At 42.3% G+C, this 17,452-nt stretch overlaps 1 protein-coding gene across 4 annotated transcripts in view; it reads left to right on the top strand.

Annotated features, from left to right (window-relative positions):
* The first annotated feature begins 5,501 nt into the window (after positions 1-5,501).
* The window catches only part of pip5k1ca (phosphatidylinositol-4-phosphate 5-kinase, type I, gamma a), an 85,592-nt gene continuing 73,641 nt past the window's right edge, over positions 5,502-17,452 (top strand). For 3 of the 4 annotated variants that reach the window (XM_029706830.1, XM_029706831.1, XM_029706829.1), the window contains exon 1: positions 5,502-5,898. In XM_029706830.1, the coding sequence (XP_029562690.1) occupies positions 5,769-5,898 (130 nt within the window). In that variant the 5' untranslated portion in view covers positions 5,502-5,768. The remainder of the gene's footprint in view (positions 5,899-17,452) is intronic. The other variant, XM_029706833.1, reaches the window with a different exon arrangement.

The following is a 17,452-nucleotide window of genomic DNA, read 5'->3' as shown; positions in this document are numbered from 1 at the left end:
AAGAGCCCTTTGTGGATCAAAATAAACTTGAAGACTTGATAAACTATAAAAACAAAGAGTCGCACACTCCGTATGTGTAACCTCAGTCATTTATTGGGTAAAAAAACACCAACGTTTCGGCATCACTGTGCCGTCTTCAGGGTAATGTCATGAATGATTGAACCAGGTTATGTAGTAGACAAACAGTGCAACCAATGACAATACTTAGGGGTGTGTCGTAATTGCTAGTTTGATCAGAATGAATTGAGCGAAACTGTTAAAAGACAATAGCCCACAGCAGGATTTACCCAAACTGGGGTACGCGCAATGCCATCGGGGGTACACCAAATAAAAATGTAATTCACATTTTCAAACAGTCCATTTAGATTATCCAACGGGGCGATACATTTGGGTGAGGTTTTTCTGTCGCAAGAGTAGCCTCGTTTCACTACCAAAAGTAAAATAATGTTCAGCAAAATAACAACACAATGTCAGATACAGGTAGTCTAGTTAAATAATTAACATCCAATCACATTAACCGTTACTCTCTCGCGGGAATACCACAAACGGTCCGTATGTAGCCAAACTTAGCTGCTGCTCATTCCGTTTGCTCGAAAATTGATTAATGGTTAAAAAAAGTAAGGCACACAGAGACACATACCAGCTCTACTGGTAGTACTGCTAATACCAGCAGTACTACACTTGCACCTGTCGACGACACAAGTTGTTCTGCTTCCACGAGCACATCCAATACTAGCATCAGTAATTCTACATTTGTTGTTAGACCAGCTAGCATGGACACTGACAGTTGTGAATCTGATGCAGCCGAAGAGCTACTGCCCCCTAACCCTGCAAAGCACCGAACAACAGACAGGGACGTTGGACCATCGAAGAGGCACAAATATGATGAGAACTACATTGATTTGGTATTCACTTATGTTGGGAGTAGTGCCTTTCCTCCTGTGTTATATGTGCAAAAGTACTATTTCACAACTCGATGAAACCTTCACTTTTGCGCAGACATTTAGAAACAAAACATGCCAATTCGAAAAATAAGCCAGTTTTTTGAGCGAGAATTAAGACGACTTTCGAGTAGTAAGACATGTATAAAAGCAACAGATACCATTAAAAAGATTGGTCTAGAAGTGTCTTATATGGTGAGCTACCGAGTGGCTAGGATAGGCAAGCCCCATACTATTGTGGAGGACTTAATTCTTCCTGCTGCCACGGATATGGCTGTGACAATGCTGGGGGAAAGGCCAAAAAAACTATACAGATAATGACTTATTCAAACACCGTTTCACGATGCATCAGTGACATGGCAGGAGATATTTTGAAACAATTACTGCTTCCGTACAAGCCAGTGAATTATATGCGTTACAGCTGGATGAGTCAACAGACGTGGCGGGCCTGGCACAGCTCCTGGTATATGTCCGTTACATTTTTCCGGTGTTCAATTAAGGAAGACATCCTCTTCTGCAAACCACTGGAAACCAGGACAACAGGAGAGGATATTTTTTAAGTACTGGACAGCTTTGTGACATCAAATGGACTTTGGTGGTCAAGATGGGTTGGTATCTGTACTGATGGCACAAAAGCCATGACAGGGAGACATAGTGGAGTGGTAACACACGTGCAAGCAGTTTCTCTCGAGGCCATTTGGGTACACTGCAACATCCACAGAGAGGCTCTTCCTGCCAAGGGAATGCCTGGCAGCTTGAAAGACGTTTTGGACACTACAGTGAAAATGGTTAACTTTGTTAAAGCAAGGCCCCTGAACTCTCGTGTATTTTCTGCATTATGCGATGATATGGGCAGCGACCATGTAACGCTTTTACAACATACAGAAGTGTGCTGGTTATAAAGGGGCAAAGTATTGACACTTTTTTGTAATTGAGAGACGAGCTTAAAGTTTTCTTTACTGACCATAATTTTCACTTGTCTGACCGCTTGCATTATGATGAGTTTCTCACATGACTGGCCTATCTGGGTGATGTTTTTTCTCACCTGAATGATCTGAATCTAGGATTACAGGTACTCTCCACAACTATATTCACTGTTCAGGACAAAATTGAGTCTATGATTAAGAAGTTGGAGCTCTTCTCTATCTGCATTAACAAGGACAACACACAGGTCTTTCCATCATTGTATGATTTTGTGTGTGCAAATGAACTCAAGCTTATGGACAATGTCAAATGTGATATAGCAAAGCACCTGAGTGAGTTGGGTGTGCAATTACGCAGGTACTTTCCAGAAACGGATGACACAAACAACTGGATTAGTTATCCCTTTCATGCCCTGCCTCCAGTCCACTTACCGATAACTAAACAAGAGAGCCTCATCAAAATTGCAACAAGTGGTTCTGTGAAAATTTTATTTAATCAGAAGCCTCTGCCAGATTTCTGGATTGGGCTGCGCTGAGAGTATCCTGCCTTGGCAAATCACGCTGTTACGACACTGATGCCCTTTGCAACCTTGTACCTATGTGAGAGTGGATTCTCGGCCCTCACTAGCATTAAAACTAAATATAGGCATAGACTGTGTGTGGAAAATGATTTAAGACTGAAACTCTCTCCAATACAATCTAACATTGCAGAGTTATGTGCATCCTTTCAAGCACACCCTTCTCATTAACCTGTGGTGAGTTATTCTCAATTTTCGATGAACAAATAACGTTTAATATGTAAGATGGCTAATTAAAGAGCAAAATTATTGATTATTATTATTATTATTATATTTGTGCCCTGGTCCTATAGGAGCTCTTTGTCACTTCCAACAAGCCAGGTTGTGACAAAAACTCACACATTCTTATGTTTAATAAATGTATCATATAGTGTGTGTGTGTGTGGCAGGCTTACAATGATGGCAAAAAACAATATTTGAGAGGGCACTGACCCTGGTGCTAGAGAGGGTACACAGCGGGAGGTTGAATGTTTGAAGGGGTACGGGACTATAAATAGTTTGGGAACCACTGGCCCACAGCAAGTTGAATATATTATGACATTGTTAGCATTAGCATCAACATACATTGTTTCATTTAATTTCACCTACATATTTAGATATTTCCATTTTCATTAAATGTTTTTGTTACATGTAATCTTTGGTTCAACCATAATGCATAATAAGCATAATCAACAGGGGGAACAATACTGGGTGTACGCTGATAACCTGTAAAAAGAATACATTAATTTACAAGACCTGTTCACAGAAAATATAATTGGTCATAAGAAGGGCCTGAGAGCAAAGTGAATACTGAGACCACTAGGGGTCAATGTTGTACTAGGGTCAACCTGATAGACGACAAAATAACAAAGGTCAGGGTCCCTTCATCCCTTTAATGCCCAGCCAGTCTACAAAATTCCAAATACTATTTTCCTTTTTACTGTCTTACCTGCAGGTGTTTGTCAGTCAGTCTGCAACCTGAACTTGTTCAATGATGAAAGAGGAGCAGCACCTTGTCACAATGCCAAGGATATCTGACCTATCCAAGGCAATCCCTGGCTTTTGTTTATGGGGTTAAATCAATATGTTAGTCTGAGAGTATTCCATATTTGTGTAGGATAGATGTACGTTCGGTCATCCTTCATTTTGAAAGGTCATGGACAGGGGTCAGCTACCCTCAATGCACCCACCTTTTTTGTGGATAAAACTTGTTGACCTTTTTTTCTTCATTTAAAAGAATCAATCAATCAAATTAGTTTGTTTGGTAGCCATTTTCATTTAGTGTACAGCTAAGCCATTTTAAACCTACAGTTGAAATCGGAAGTTTACTTACACTTAGGTTGGAGTCATTAAAATTCGTTTTTCAACCACTCCACAAATTTCTTGTTAACAAACTATAGTTTTGGCAAGTCGGTTAGGACATCTACTTTGTGCATGACACAAGTACTTTTTCCAACAATTGTTTATAGACAGATTATTTCACTTATAATTCACTGTATCACAATTCCAGCGGGTCAGAAGTTTACATTCACCAAGTTGACTGTGCCTTTAAACAGCTTTGAAAATTCCAGAAAATGATGTCATGGCTTTATAAGCTTCTGATAGGCTAATTGACATAATTTGAGCCAATTGGAGGTGTACCTGTGGATGTATTTCAAGGCCTACCTTCAAATTCAGTGCCTCTTTGCTTGACATCATGGGAAAATCAAAAGGAATCAGCCAAGACCTCAGAAAAGCAATTGTAGACCTCCACAAGTCTGGTTCATCCTTGGGAGCGATTTCCAAACACCTGAGGTACCATGTTCATCTGTACAAACAATAGTACGCAAGTATAAACACCATGGGACCATGCAGCCGTCATACCGCTCAGGAAGGAGACACGTTGTGTCTCCTAGAGATGAACGTACTTTGGTGCGAAAAGTGCAAATCAATCCCAGAACAACAGCAAAGGACCTTGTGAAGATGCTGGAGGAAACAGGGCCAAAAGTATCTTTATCCACAGTAAAACGAGTCCTATATCGGCATAACCTGAAAGGTCGCTTAGCAAGGAAGAAGCCACTGCTCCAAAACCGCCATAAAAAAGCCAGACTACGGTTTGCAACTGCACATGGGGACAAAGATCATACTTTTTGGAGAAATGTCCTCTGGTCTGATGAAACAAAAATAGAACTGTTTGGCCATAATGACCATTGTTATGTTTGGAGGAAAAAGGGGGAAGCTTGCAAGCAGAAGAACACCATCCCAACCGTGAAGCACGGGGGTGGAAGCATCATGTTGTGGGGTTGCTTTGCTGCAGGAGGGACTGGTGCACTTCACAAAATACATGGCATTATGAGGAAGGAAAATTATGTGGATATATTGAAGCAACATCTCAAGACATCAGTCAGGAAGTTAAAGCTTGGTAGCAAATGGGTCTTCCAAATGGACAATGACCCCAAGCATACTTCCAAAGTTGTGGCAAAATGGCTTAAATGGCAAAGTCAAGGTATTGGAGTGGCTATCACAAAGCCCTCACCTCAATCCTATAGAAAATGTGTGGGCAGAACTGAAGGAGGTCTACAACTGCAAGGAGGTCTACAAACCTGACTCAGTTACACCAGCTCTGTCAGGAGGAATGGGCCAAAATTCACCCAATTTATTGTGGGAAGCTTGTGGAAAGCTATCCAAACCGTTTGACCCAAGTTAAACAATTTAAAGGCAATGGTACCAAATACTAATTGAGTGTATGTAAACTTCTGACCCACTGGGAATGTGATGAAATAAATAAAAGCTGAAATAAATCATTCTCTCTACTGTTATTATGACATTTCACATTCTTAAAATAAACAGGTAATTTTTACTAGGATTAAGTGTAAGAAATTGTGAAAAACTGAGTTTAAATGTATTTGGCTAAGGTGCATGCAAACTTCCGACTTTAATCCTAACCACACTTGTTAACCTTATGTCTATAACCGTAACCTTAAATTAAGACCAAAAAACCCATGTTTGTTTTCATCAGTTTTTATATAGCTAATTTTGACTTTGCGGCTGTGGTAACTAGTGACACCCCAAGCCAATGGAAAGCAGTTGTTCCTCAAAAATCAGTCTGAGGCAGACGGAAAAGGGTAAGCCAGCGTCTACAGCAGCAAGTGCAGTCGAACTGAGAGGATTTGTGCCGCCAACGCGCTGATAACCACCGCACAGATGCCTGGCCCTGGGCCATAACGGATATCACCCGACATTTCTTTTTTCATATCATCGTATGGTTTAGCTGTAGGACGTCGAATATCAACCGTTTGGTTTCTCCGAATTGCGCCATCGCTGTTGGTCTTTCATTTGGAGGGCTCGCCCTTTCTCCGGGAGTCTGAATGGAAGCAGCAGCCGAGGGAGCAGTTGGGCTGTCAGAGGCCAGGGAAGCGAGACCGTTATCCGGGGCTACAGCATCAGAGGATGCGGACACTGTCATTGGAATTAGCTACGGAAGGGACAGTGACATGGGTAACTATTTATTTGTATTGATTATATCTATAACCGGCATTGTATTAGCTATATTGATGCAGCTACAGCCGTGGCGGTGGTTCATCTACTTTTAGCCAGGTAACATGGCTAGCCAATAAACCATGCATGGAACGGAAGCTAACTGTTAGCCACACTGACTCAGCTAGCTATCAGATTAGGCCGGCTGTCATTAAGATTACAGTTAGCAGCAAACTAACCCACTAAATAGCACGTTCATTTAACTACATACAGGGGGGAAATAAGTAATTTTCAAATGGTTTTAGCTTGGACATTTCTCAGCTTGTATTGCTGCCAAACCGGGGGGCTCCAGGTCGTGGTTAGCGTGGACGGTTAGAGAAAGCAAGCATCCATAGGCTTGATGAAGAAGCATGCCAGTGCTGCTGCCCTGTAGTGTGTAAAATAGGACCGGCATTATTTAGCTAACTACTATCTTGGAAATTAATTTAAAAAATGCTATTTTATTAGCCTCCCCCCCCCCCCCATTTGTCTTATATCTAGTACAGGATGAAATACTTGTCTGCCTGATACTGCTTTTCTTACTGCTCCACCTGAATCATTCCCTCAAGATGTAGAGAGCTACTGAATCATGAGACCTTTGATTTGTATGTTTTGTCATATAACTAAACAGGTCTGATAGTCCGGGGCAGCTCAAAAAGTGAAGTACAGATGCTCTTTGCAATGTATTAATTGATATTAGAAGGGGTGCCCAAAAATTGGGGCATGGCACCCCTAGTATGTATTTACATAATCCAATTTGGCTGCCAATACGGATTTTGGCAAGGTGATATTGAATTATTGTTGCCATATATGATAAAAATTCTATTTGAGTAGTGGACCAGTCTTCAACAATATGCCAGCCAGGCATTATATTTCATAAGCAACTAGCCTAAAGTGGCAGAAATGGCATGGAAACATCAGAAATCAACCTGTATGCCACTGGAATTTTGTTGAACTATTACATGAAACACCTCAACAAATGTCTTTAAAAGGTTAAAAACACCACTTTATTAAGTTTGCGGGGTTTTTCTGCCATTGAAGTTCAAACAGTGTTAAAAATAAATACAAAAATCAGGATGGAAAACACTTTCAGTGTAAACTTAAACTAAAACCAAGTATAATGTATGTAGGAAAGATAGAGCTATGTATTTGTAAGTAATATAATCTTTGAGAACTAACAATCACCAAAATAAAAGGTAGACAGTCAGGGAGAATTTACCTCAGACACGTTTGAAATACAAGAAGGCATTTTAAAGTGCACCAGGGATACTTGCAACTGTGATTCTTGAAATGCAGAGCCTATTGGAGTATTTTTTTAAATGTGAAATTATATTTTTGTTATATTGTTTGCTAGTTCAGCTGGTTAGCTAGCTCTGTATCATTGACCACCAAACGTTCCTAAAGCTAATATAACTCCCATCTGCTGTTGACATCAGTATATCATTTGAGAGCACTAGTTACATTTACTTTACATTTACGTCATTTAACAGACGCTCTTATCCAGAGCGACTTACAAATTGGTGCATTCACCTTATGATATCCAGTGGAACAACCACTTTACAATAGTACATCTATATATTTGTGGGGGGGGGGGTTAGAAGGATTACTTAATCCTATCCCAGGTATTCCTTAAAGAGGTGGGGTTTCAGGTGTCTCCGGAAGGTGGTGATTGACTCCGCTGTCCTGGCGTCGTGAGGGAGCTTGTTCCACCATTGGGGTGCCAGAGCAGCGAACAGTTTTGACTGGGCTGAGCGGGAACTGTGCTTCCGCAGAGGTAGGGAGGCGAGCAGGCCAGAGGTGGATGAACGCAGTGCCCTTCTTTGGGTGTAGGGACTGATCAGAGCCTGAAGGTACGGAGGTGCCGTTCCCCTCACAGATCCGTAGGCAAGCACCATGGTCTTGTAGCAGATGCGAGCTTCAACTGGAAGCCAGTGGAGTGTGCGGAGGAGCGGGGTGACGTGAGAGAACTTGGGAAGGTTGAACACCAGACGGGCTGCGGCGTTCTGGATGAGTTGTAGGGGTTTGATGGCACAGGCAGGGAGCCCAGCCAACAGCGAGTTGCAGTAATCCAGACGGGAGATGACAAGTGCCTGGATTAGGACCTGCGCCGCTTCCTGTGTGAGGCAGGGTCGTACTCTGCGAATGTTGTAGAGCATGAACCTACAGGATTGGGTCACCGCCTTGATGTTAGCGGAGAACGACAGGGTGTTGTCCAGGGTCACGCCAAGGCTCTTAGCACTCGGAGGAGGACACAATGGAGTTGTCAACCGTGATGGCGAGATCATGGAACGGGCAGTCCTTCCCCGGGAGGAAGAGCACCTCCGTCTTGCCGAGGTTCAGCTTGAGGTGGTGATCCGTCATCCACACTGATATGTCTGCCAGACATGCAGACATGCGATTCGCCACCTGGTTATCAGAAGGGGGAAAGAAGAAGATTAATTGTGTGTCGTCTGCGTAGCAATGATAGGAGAGACCATGTGAGGATATGACAGAGCCAAGTGACTTGGTGTATAGCGAGAATAGGAGAGGGCCTAGAACTGAGCCCTGGGGGACACCAGTGGTGAGAGCACGTGGTGCGGAGACGGATTCTCGCCATGCCACCTGGTAGGAGCGACCTGTCAGGTAGGACGCAATCCAAGAGTGAGCCGCGCCGGAGATGCCCAACACAGAGAGGGTGGAGAGGAGGATCAGATGGTTCACAGTATCAAAGGCAGCAGATGGGTCTAGAAGGATGAGAGCAGAGGAGAGAGAGTTAGCTTTAGCAGTGCGGAGAGCCTCCGTGACAGTTAGCTCCAAAAGTGGTTGGTTATAGCTTTGACAGCACGTTGATAGTGAATTCTGCAGCATTCATTGGCTAGCTACACTACAAACAATTTTACCAGGTTCCGGTGAAGCAATTGTAATGACAGTCCACTAGGCTTGGGCGGTATACCATATATACCGTGTACTGGGTATTTGGAAATAGCCACGGGATGGTTTTTCAATACCGTTAACTATTTATTTTAAGTTTTTCAATGCATTTTTATATTTGTATATACTTTAAGTAAATACCTGCAGTCAACCTGTGCAATACGTTAGGAGATAATGCAGAATGCGTTCTTCATTTCAACTGTCACATTATTTTACATTATGAACGTTACTGAGCCAGTCATGTGTTTGTTTGTAAATAGCACAACAGGAGAAAGCGGTAGCAGGTGAGTCTAACTGTGTATTAACAGGGGTTGTGTTTTATATTGAAAGTCGTGTTTTTTTTTTCTTCAATAGAGTGATCAGGGATGTGCAACTATAGTTTTCCTTCACAGAAAATACATTAGTGCAAGAAATTCAGCAGAAAATAGCTTCATTTTCATCAGATGACAGCAGAAGTGCAACGCTATTTGGTTGGCAGCCACACAATTAAATTAGCTTACAATGAAAAACCATGGTATTTTTTGCAAAAATGCATGGCCATCATATTTCTAATCTTTATCATAGAAAGAATGCCAGCTACATTTCCTAATGATTTGCTTAAAGTTAATCTTACATTTTACAGGAGAACAGTAGGCTGGCTACACCGAGAAAAGTAGCTACACATCAGTCAGAGCACTGTCTGCTGAAAGAATGCCCTTTTGTGAATTCTCATCCGAGTGGAGAAGTGCAATTGAAGCACAGAATTTGTCTGTCTGATGCTGAGCAAAAATTACAATAAGAAGCATTTTAGATCTACATTTACAAAACGCATCAAGATATTTTTAAGTTATCTATTTTCCTGCATGAAAAATGCAGAAATGTTAACGTTACCCCTAAGTTTAACTTGCTAGTTATCTATGTAAGTGGCTTAATTAGTAAGGTGACTGGTGACTGGGCATCATATTGTGTTATCATATTGTGTCTGAGCCGTGTTTGAGAAGTCATAGCTCTTTTGGGTGAGTTATTTGTACAGCTGCCACTATCTTGATTTTCTTACGTTTTTTTTCTCCTCTCCGTTTTTGACCCATCAGCTCCTCCCCCATCTTCCCTGAACATAGCAGGCAGGCCCGTTGCCCTAGCGACTCCAGACTCCACACAGACACAGCATGTAGGCCTACACATGCTGCACCAGAGCCAGTACTGTTCTTATTTCAGACAAGCATGCGTCCAAACTTGGCTCATTTACATAATGTGTCTCATTCACATTAATTTTGTAAAATGTCCAAACTCACCAAAAATGACATTTGGTAGCTCCTACCAATAACTTTGAGCTGGATTGCCTGTCTTTGCAATTAGTAATTTTTTTCGTTTGCCCTTGTTAAAATATTTAGCTTGCTGATTTAATGGAAATTTGCTATTAATTGAGCTAATTTTGTTAGCATTCTGGTGAAGGTGTTTGGTGCTGACAGAGATGGACGCCTCGCTTCACGTTCTTAAGACACTATGCAGTATTTAGTTTTTTTACGGATTATTTCTTACACTGTTACCCCAGGAAATCTTAAGTCTTATTACATACAGCCGGGAGGAACTATTGGATATAAGAGCAACGTCAACTCACCAACATTACGACCAGGAATACGACTTTCCCGAAGCGGATCCTCTATTTGGACCACCACCCAGGACAATGGATCGGATCCCAGTAGGCGACCCAAAACAACGGCGCCGCAGAAGGGGCAGACGGAGCGGTCTTCTGGTCAGGCTCCGTAGACTGGCACACCGCTCCCGAGTATACTACTCGCCAATGTCCAGTCTCTTGACAACAAGGTAGACGAAATTCGAGAAAGGGTTGCCTTCCATAGAGACATCAGAGATGGTAACATTCTTGGTTTCACGGAAACATGGCTCACTCTGTATACGTTATCAGAGTCGGTACAGCCTCCCGGTTTCTTCATGCATCGCGACGACAGAAACAAACTTCTCTCTGGTAAGAAGAATGGCGGGGGTGTATGCCTTATGATTAACGAGTCGTGGTGTGATCATAACAACATACAGGAACTCAAGTCCTTTTGTTCACCTGACCTAGAATTCCTTACGATCAAATGCCAACCGCATTATCTACCAAGAGAATTCTCTTCGATTATAATCACAGTCGTGTATATCCCCCCCAAGCAGACACCTCGACGGCCTTGAAAGAACTTCATTGGACTCTATGTAAACTGGAAACCACATTTCCTGAGGCTGAATTTATTGTAGCTGGGGATTTTAACAAGGCTAATCTGAAAACAAGGCTCCCTAAATTTTGTCAGCATATTGAATGCGTGACCCGGGCTGGCAACACCCTGGATCATTGCTACTTCAATTTCCGTGGCGCATACAAAGCCCTCCTTTCGGCAAATCTGACCATGACTCCATTTTGTTGCTCCCACCCTATAGACAGAAACTAAAACAGGAAACGCCCGTGCTCAGGTCTGTTCAACGCTGGTCTGACCAATCTGATTCCACGCTTCAAGATTGCTTCGATCACGTGGACTGGTATATGTTCCGGATAGCATCGGACAATAACATTGATGTATACGCTGATTCGGTGAGCGAGTTTATTAGCAAGTGCATCGGTGATGTGGTACCCACGGTGACCATTAAATCCTCCCCCAACCAGAAACCGTGGATTGATGGCAGTATTCGGGCAAAACTGAAAGTGCGAACCACTGCTTTTAATCATGGCAAGGCGACCGGAAACATGACCGGATACCAACAGTGTAGCTATTCCCTCCGCAAGGCAATCAAACAAGCTAAGCGTCAGTATAGAGACAAAGAGTCGCAACTCAACGGCTCAGACACGAGACGTATGTGGCAGGGTCTACAGTTAATCACGGACTACAAAAAGAAAACCAGTCATGTTACACAGATGTCTTGCTCCCAGACAAACTAAACAACTTCTTTGCTCACTTTGAGGACAATACAGTGCCACTGACACGGCCCGCTACCAAAACCTGTGGGCTCTCCTTCATCCCAGCCAATGTGAGTAAAACATTTAAACGTGTTAATCCTCGCAAGACTGCCGGCCCAGGTGGCATCCCTAGCCGCGTCATCAGAGCATGCACAGACCAGCTGGCTGGTGTGTTTACGGACATATTCAATCAATCCCTATCCCAGTCTGCTGTTCCCACATGCTTCAAGAGGGCCACCATTGTGCCTGTTCCTAAGAAAGCGAAGGTAACGGAGCTAAATAAGTAAAGTGGTTGTTCCACTGGATATCATAAGGTGAATGCACCAATTTGTAAGTCGCTCTGGATAAGAGCGTCTGCTAAATGACTTAAATGTAAATGTAAATGACTATCGCCCCGTAGCACTCACTTCCGTCATCATGAAGTGCTTTGAGAGACTAGTCAAGGATCATATCACCTCCACCCTACCTGACACTAGACCCACTCCAATTTGCTTACCGCCCCAATAGGTCCACAGACGACGCAACCACAACCACACTGCACACTGCCCTAACCCATCTGGACAAGAGGAATACCTATGTAAGAATGCTGTTCATCGATTACAGCTCAGCATTTAACACACAGTACCCTCCAAACTCGTCATTAAGCTCGAGACCCTGGGTCTCGACCCCGCCCTGTGCAACTGGGTCCTGGACTTTCTGACGGGCCGCCCCCAGGTGGTGAGGATAGGAAATAACATCTCCACCCCGCTGATCCTCAACACTGGGGCCCTACAAGGGTGTGTTCTCAGCCCTCTCCTGTGCTCCCTGTTCACCCATGACTGTGTGGCCATGCACGCCTCCAACTCAATCATCAAGTTTGCAGACGACACAACAGTGGTAGGCTTGATTACCAACAACTACGAGACGGCCTACAGGGAGGAGGTGAGGGCCCTCAGTGTGGTGTCAGGAAAATAACCTCACACTCAACGTCAGCAAAACAAAGGAGATGATCGTGGACTTTACATTCAGGAAACAGCAGAGGGAGCACCCCCCATCCACATCGACGGGACAGTACTGGAGAAGGTGGAAAGTTCCTCAGCGTACACATCGCGGACAAACTGAATTGATCCACCCACACAGACAGCGTGGTGAATAAAGCGCAACAGCACCTCTTCAACCTCAGGAGGCTGAAGAATTTGGCTTGTCACCAAAACACACAAACTTTTACAGATGCACAATCAAGAGCATCCTGTCGGGCTGTAAAACCGCCTGGTACGGCACCTGCTCCACCCACAACCGTAAGGCTCTCCAGAGGGTAGTGAGGTCTGCACAACGCATCACCGGGGGCAAACTACCTGTCCTCCAGGACACCTACACCACCCAATGTCACAGGAAGGCCAAAAAGATCAAGGACAAAAACCACCCGAGCCACTGCCTGTTCACCCCGCTATCATCCATAAGGCGAGGTCAGTACAGGTGCATCAAAGCTGGGACCGAGAGACTGAAAAACAGCTTCTATCTCAAGGCCATCAGACTGTTAAACAGCCATCACTAACATTGAGTGGCTTATGCCAACATACAGACTCAATCTCTAGCCACTTTAATAATTAGATATAATAAATGTATCACTAGTCACTTAAACAATGCCACTTCATATAATGTTTACATACCCTACATTACTCATCTCATATGTATATACTGTACTAGAGGTCGACCGATTATGATTTTTTAACACCGATACCGATTATTGGAGGACCAAAAAAAGCCGCTGCCGAATAATCGGCCGATTTCAATTTTTTTCTCCTTTTCTTATTTTTGTCTTTTTCCCCTTCTTTTTTCTTTCTTTATTTGTAATAATGACAATTACAACAATACTGAATGAAAACTTATTTTAATATAATACATCAATAATGAAACATGTTCAATTTGGTTTATATAATGCAAAAACAAAGTGTTGGAGAAGTAAAAGTGCAATATGTGCCATGTAAAAAAGCTAACGTTTAAGTTCCTTGCTCAGAACATATGAAAGCTGGTTATTATAGGACTATTTCTCTCTATACGATTTGTTTTTCATATACCTTTGACTATTGGATGTACTTATAGGCACTTTAGTATTGCCAGTGTAACAGTATAGCTTCCGTCCCTCTCCTCGCTCTTACCTGGGCTGGAACCAGGAACACATCGACAACAGCCACCCTCGAAGCAGCGTTACCCATGTAGAACAAAGGGAAAAACTTCTCCAAGTCTCAGAGCGAGTGACGTTTGAAACGCTATTAGCGTGCACCCGACTAACTAGCTAGCCATTTCACATCGGTTACACCAGCCTAATCTTGGGAGTTGACAGGCTTGAAGTCATAAACAGCGCAATGCATTGCAAAGGGCTGCTGGCAAACGCACGAAAGTGCTGTTTGAATGAACGCTTACGAGCCTGCTGCTGCCTACCACCGCTCAGTCAGACTGCTCTATCAAATCATAGACTTAATTATAACATAATAACACACACAAATACGAGACTTAGGTCATTAATATGGTCGAATCCGGAAACTATCATGTTTATTCTTTCAGTGAAATACGGAACCGTTCCGTATTTTATCTAACGGGTGGCATCCATAAGTCTAAATATTCCTGTTACATTGCACAGCCTTCAATGTTATGTCATAATTACTTAAAATTCTGGCAAATTACTTCGCAACGAGCCAGGCGGCCCAAACTGTTGCATATACCCTGACTCTGCGTGCAATGAACGCAAGAGAACTGACACAATTTCACCTGGTTAATATTGCCTGCTAACCTGGATTTCTTTTAGCTAAATATGCAGGTTTAAAAATATATACTTCTGTGTATTGATTTTAAGAAAGGCATTGATGTTTATGGTTAGGTACAGTCGTGCAACGATTGTGCTTTTTTCGCAAATGCGCTTTTGTTAAATCAACCCCCGTTTGGCGAAGTCGGCTGTCTTTGTTAGAAAGAAATAGTCTTCACAGTTCGCAACGAGTCAGGCGGCCCAAACTGCTGCATATACCCTGACTCTGTTTGCAAGAGAAGTGACACATTTTCCCTAGTTAAAAGAAATTCATGTTAGCAGGCAATATTAACTAAATATGCAGGTTTAAAAATATATACTTGTGTATTGATTTTAAGAAAGGCATTGATGTTTATGGTTGGAGCAACGTGTACCTAAGCGATTAAATGCAACGCAGGACAGGCTAGATAAACTAGTAATATCATCAACCATGTGTAGTTAACTAGTGATTATGATTGATTTTTAGAAGATAAGTTTAATGCTAGCTAGCAACTTACCTTGGCTTCTTACTGCATTCGCTTAACAGGCAGGCTCCTCATGGAGTGCAATGTAAAGCAGGTGGTTAGAGCGTTGGACTAGTTAACCGTAAGGTTGCAAGATTGAATCCCCGAGCTGACAAGGTAAAAATCTGTCGTTCTGCCCCTGAACAAGGCAGTTAACCCACCGTTCCTAGGCCGTCATTGAAAATAAGTATGTGTTCTTAATTAACTGACTTGCCTAGTTAAATAAAGGTCTAAAAAAAAAAAATGTAAAAAAAAATATATATATATATTTTTTTTAAATAAAAAAAAATGGCCGAATCAGCGTCCAAAAATACAAATGTCCGATTATGGAAACTTGAAATCGGCCCTAATTAATCGGCCATTCCGATTACTCGGTCGACCTCTACTCTTTACCATCTGCTGCATCTTGCCCATGCCGTTCGGCCATCGCTCATCCATATATTTATATGTACATATTCTTAATCATTCCTTTACACTTGTGTATAAGGTAGTTGTTGTGAAATTGTTAGATTACTTGTAAGATATTACTGCATGGTCGGAACTAGAAGCACAAGCATTTCGCTACACTCGCATTAACAACTACTAACCATGTGTATGTGACCAATAAAATTTGATTTGATTAGAATTGCGTTTTTGGTGCACCTTTGTGTACTTAGCCGATAATACCGTATATTCCGGGATGAGAGAAGGACGGTATGACGATATGAAAATCTGGATACCGCCCTACCCTACAGTCCTCCACAACCTACCCAAAAGAATCCTGATTAGCAAGGGGTAGTCTGTGTTTAATTCATTTCATTGTGTATTAGAAACAGGTTGAGATCACTGCGAGGGGATTTCACCAGTGGTTAAATGGGGAATTGGGCTTCCCAGCAAAACATTGTCCGAGGTTACAACAATAACCTTAGTGAAGTCTCAATTGAAAATTCATGTTTTTTTCTGGATCAAAAAGGGGCTTAAGTGGTGGGTGTGACAGGGTGCTGCAATGGGCGCTGTCAGCACAGCATAATGTTAGAACATTTTAAAGGCCTAGCAATTTTATCATTTTTAAGCCAATTTTTATGCAATTCTCCATGGAGCCAAGATACACTTTTGCAGTTTTAAAGTTAATTTCCTGCAAGTCTACACATTTTGCCTTGGAGCTGAGAGAAAATGTTGCCGTTTTAAAGAAATTCCTGCAATTCTATGCATTTTGCCATGGCTAAGGCTGTTCTTTTGGTCAAACTTGATAACAAAATCATTACTGTTAAATTCATTGTTTTGAGAATTTAATATCCCTGCTGTGTAGGTGTTATTTTGGGGATTGTTAGTTCTCTAAGATTATTTGAAAAAAATGATAGTGTACCTATCTTTTCGACATACTTTATATCAGGGTTTAGTCGTTTAAGTTAACACTAAGTATTTTTCCATTAAAAAAAGTTTTTTTAACAGAGAACCCCACTGCCTTCCAGAGATGGATGGTAGCGGGACCTGAGCTGGCCAAACTACTGGTTGATTTTGAATCCCAGCTTTTGAATGTAGAGTCCATCACACCAGCAAGCATTCAAAAATTAAGTGGCCAGCTTGTGCAACACAATCTCAAGCATGGGGAGCCCATTCCTACTGTAGATAAATGTCCAGAGCTTCTGGTTTTGGATACATGCAATTGTGCAAACAAAGATGTCATTACCACTGACCGCACCATTGATTAACTAGGCACTTCTCAATATAAAAAAATAGCCCAAGGAAGTTGTTGTGGATAGGAACACTTCCATCCATCATAGCATTAATTTACCACTGCTTAAAAATGCTAAAGCAAAGCCAGTCACAAAAGAGATAAAGCAACTATCAGCATTAAAAAGTGATTGTAGACTTGTCAGCCTATATTTCACTGCGAGCAACTTCCGAGATGGAAACCTGGACAAGTTTGTCTCTCATTAGAATACACCAATGTCCTCCAGCCCTTTCAAATAACAGAATGCTTAACCTGCCAACCCAAAAATTTGATCTGCTAGGTTTGATCGCTGTAGATTCCTACCCACCTGTGCCCTCTTCTTTTGATGCCAAAACCACTGATGGAGCTTTCATTGTCCATTCCTTGCCTACCCAGCAAGTTTCCACATTTGGCAAATATGGCAGTAGTGGGCAATTCCAATGGTATGGATATGTCATGAACCGGCTCGAAGCTCTTAACAAAAAAATGGGAGACAACGTGGAGATAAGGAATAATAAATATATATTTAGTAACTGAAGTAACCTATATACAATAAACAATGGTGTTAGTAGTGTAAGTGAGTGGTTGTGTGCAAATATGTGATAATGAGGGGTGTTGAAGGGTGCCAAAGCCACAAAAATGCCACAACCAAAATCCAACAGCGTGTCTGCATGGAGAGAGTCTCCTCAATGAATGGGGAAAAGGTGTATTTTCTCCCGGGA

This window comes from Salmo trutta, chromosome 22 (assembly GCF_901001165.1).
Source record: "Salmo trutta chromosome 22, fSalTru1.1, whole genome shotgun sequence".
Classification (NCBI taxonomy): domain Eukaryota; kingdom Metazoa; phylum Chordata; class Actinopteri; order Salmoniformes; family Salmonidae; genus Salmo; species Salmo trutta.
The sequence above is the reverse complement of the archived record's forward strand: the minus strand, read 5'-3'. Positions and strand labels throughout refer to the sequence as shown.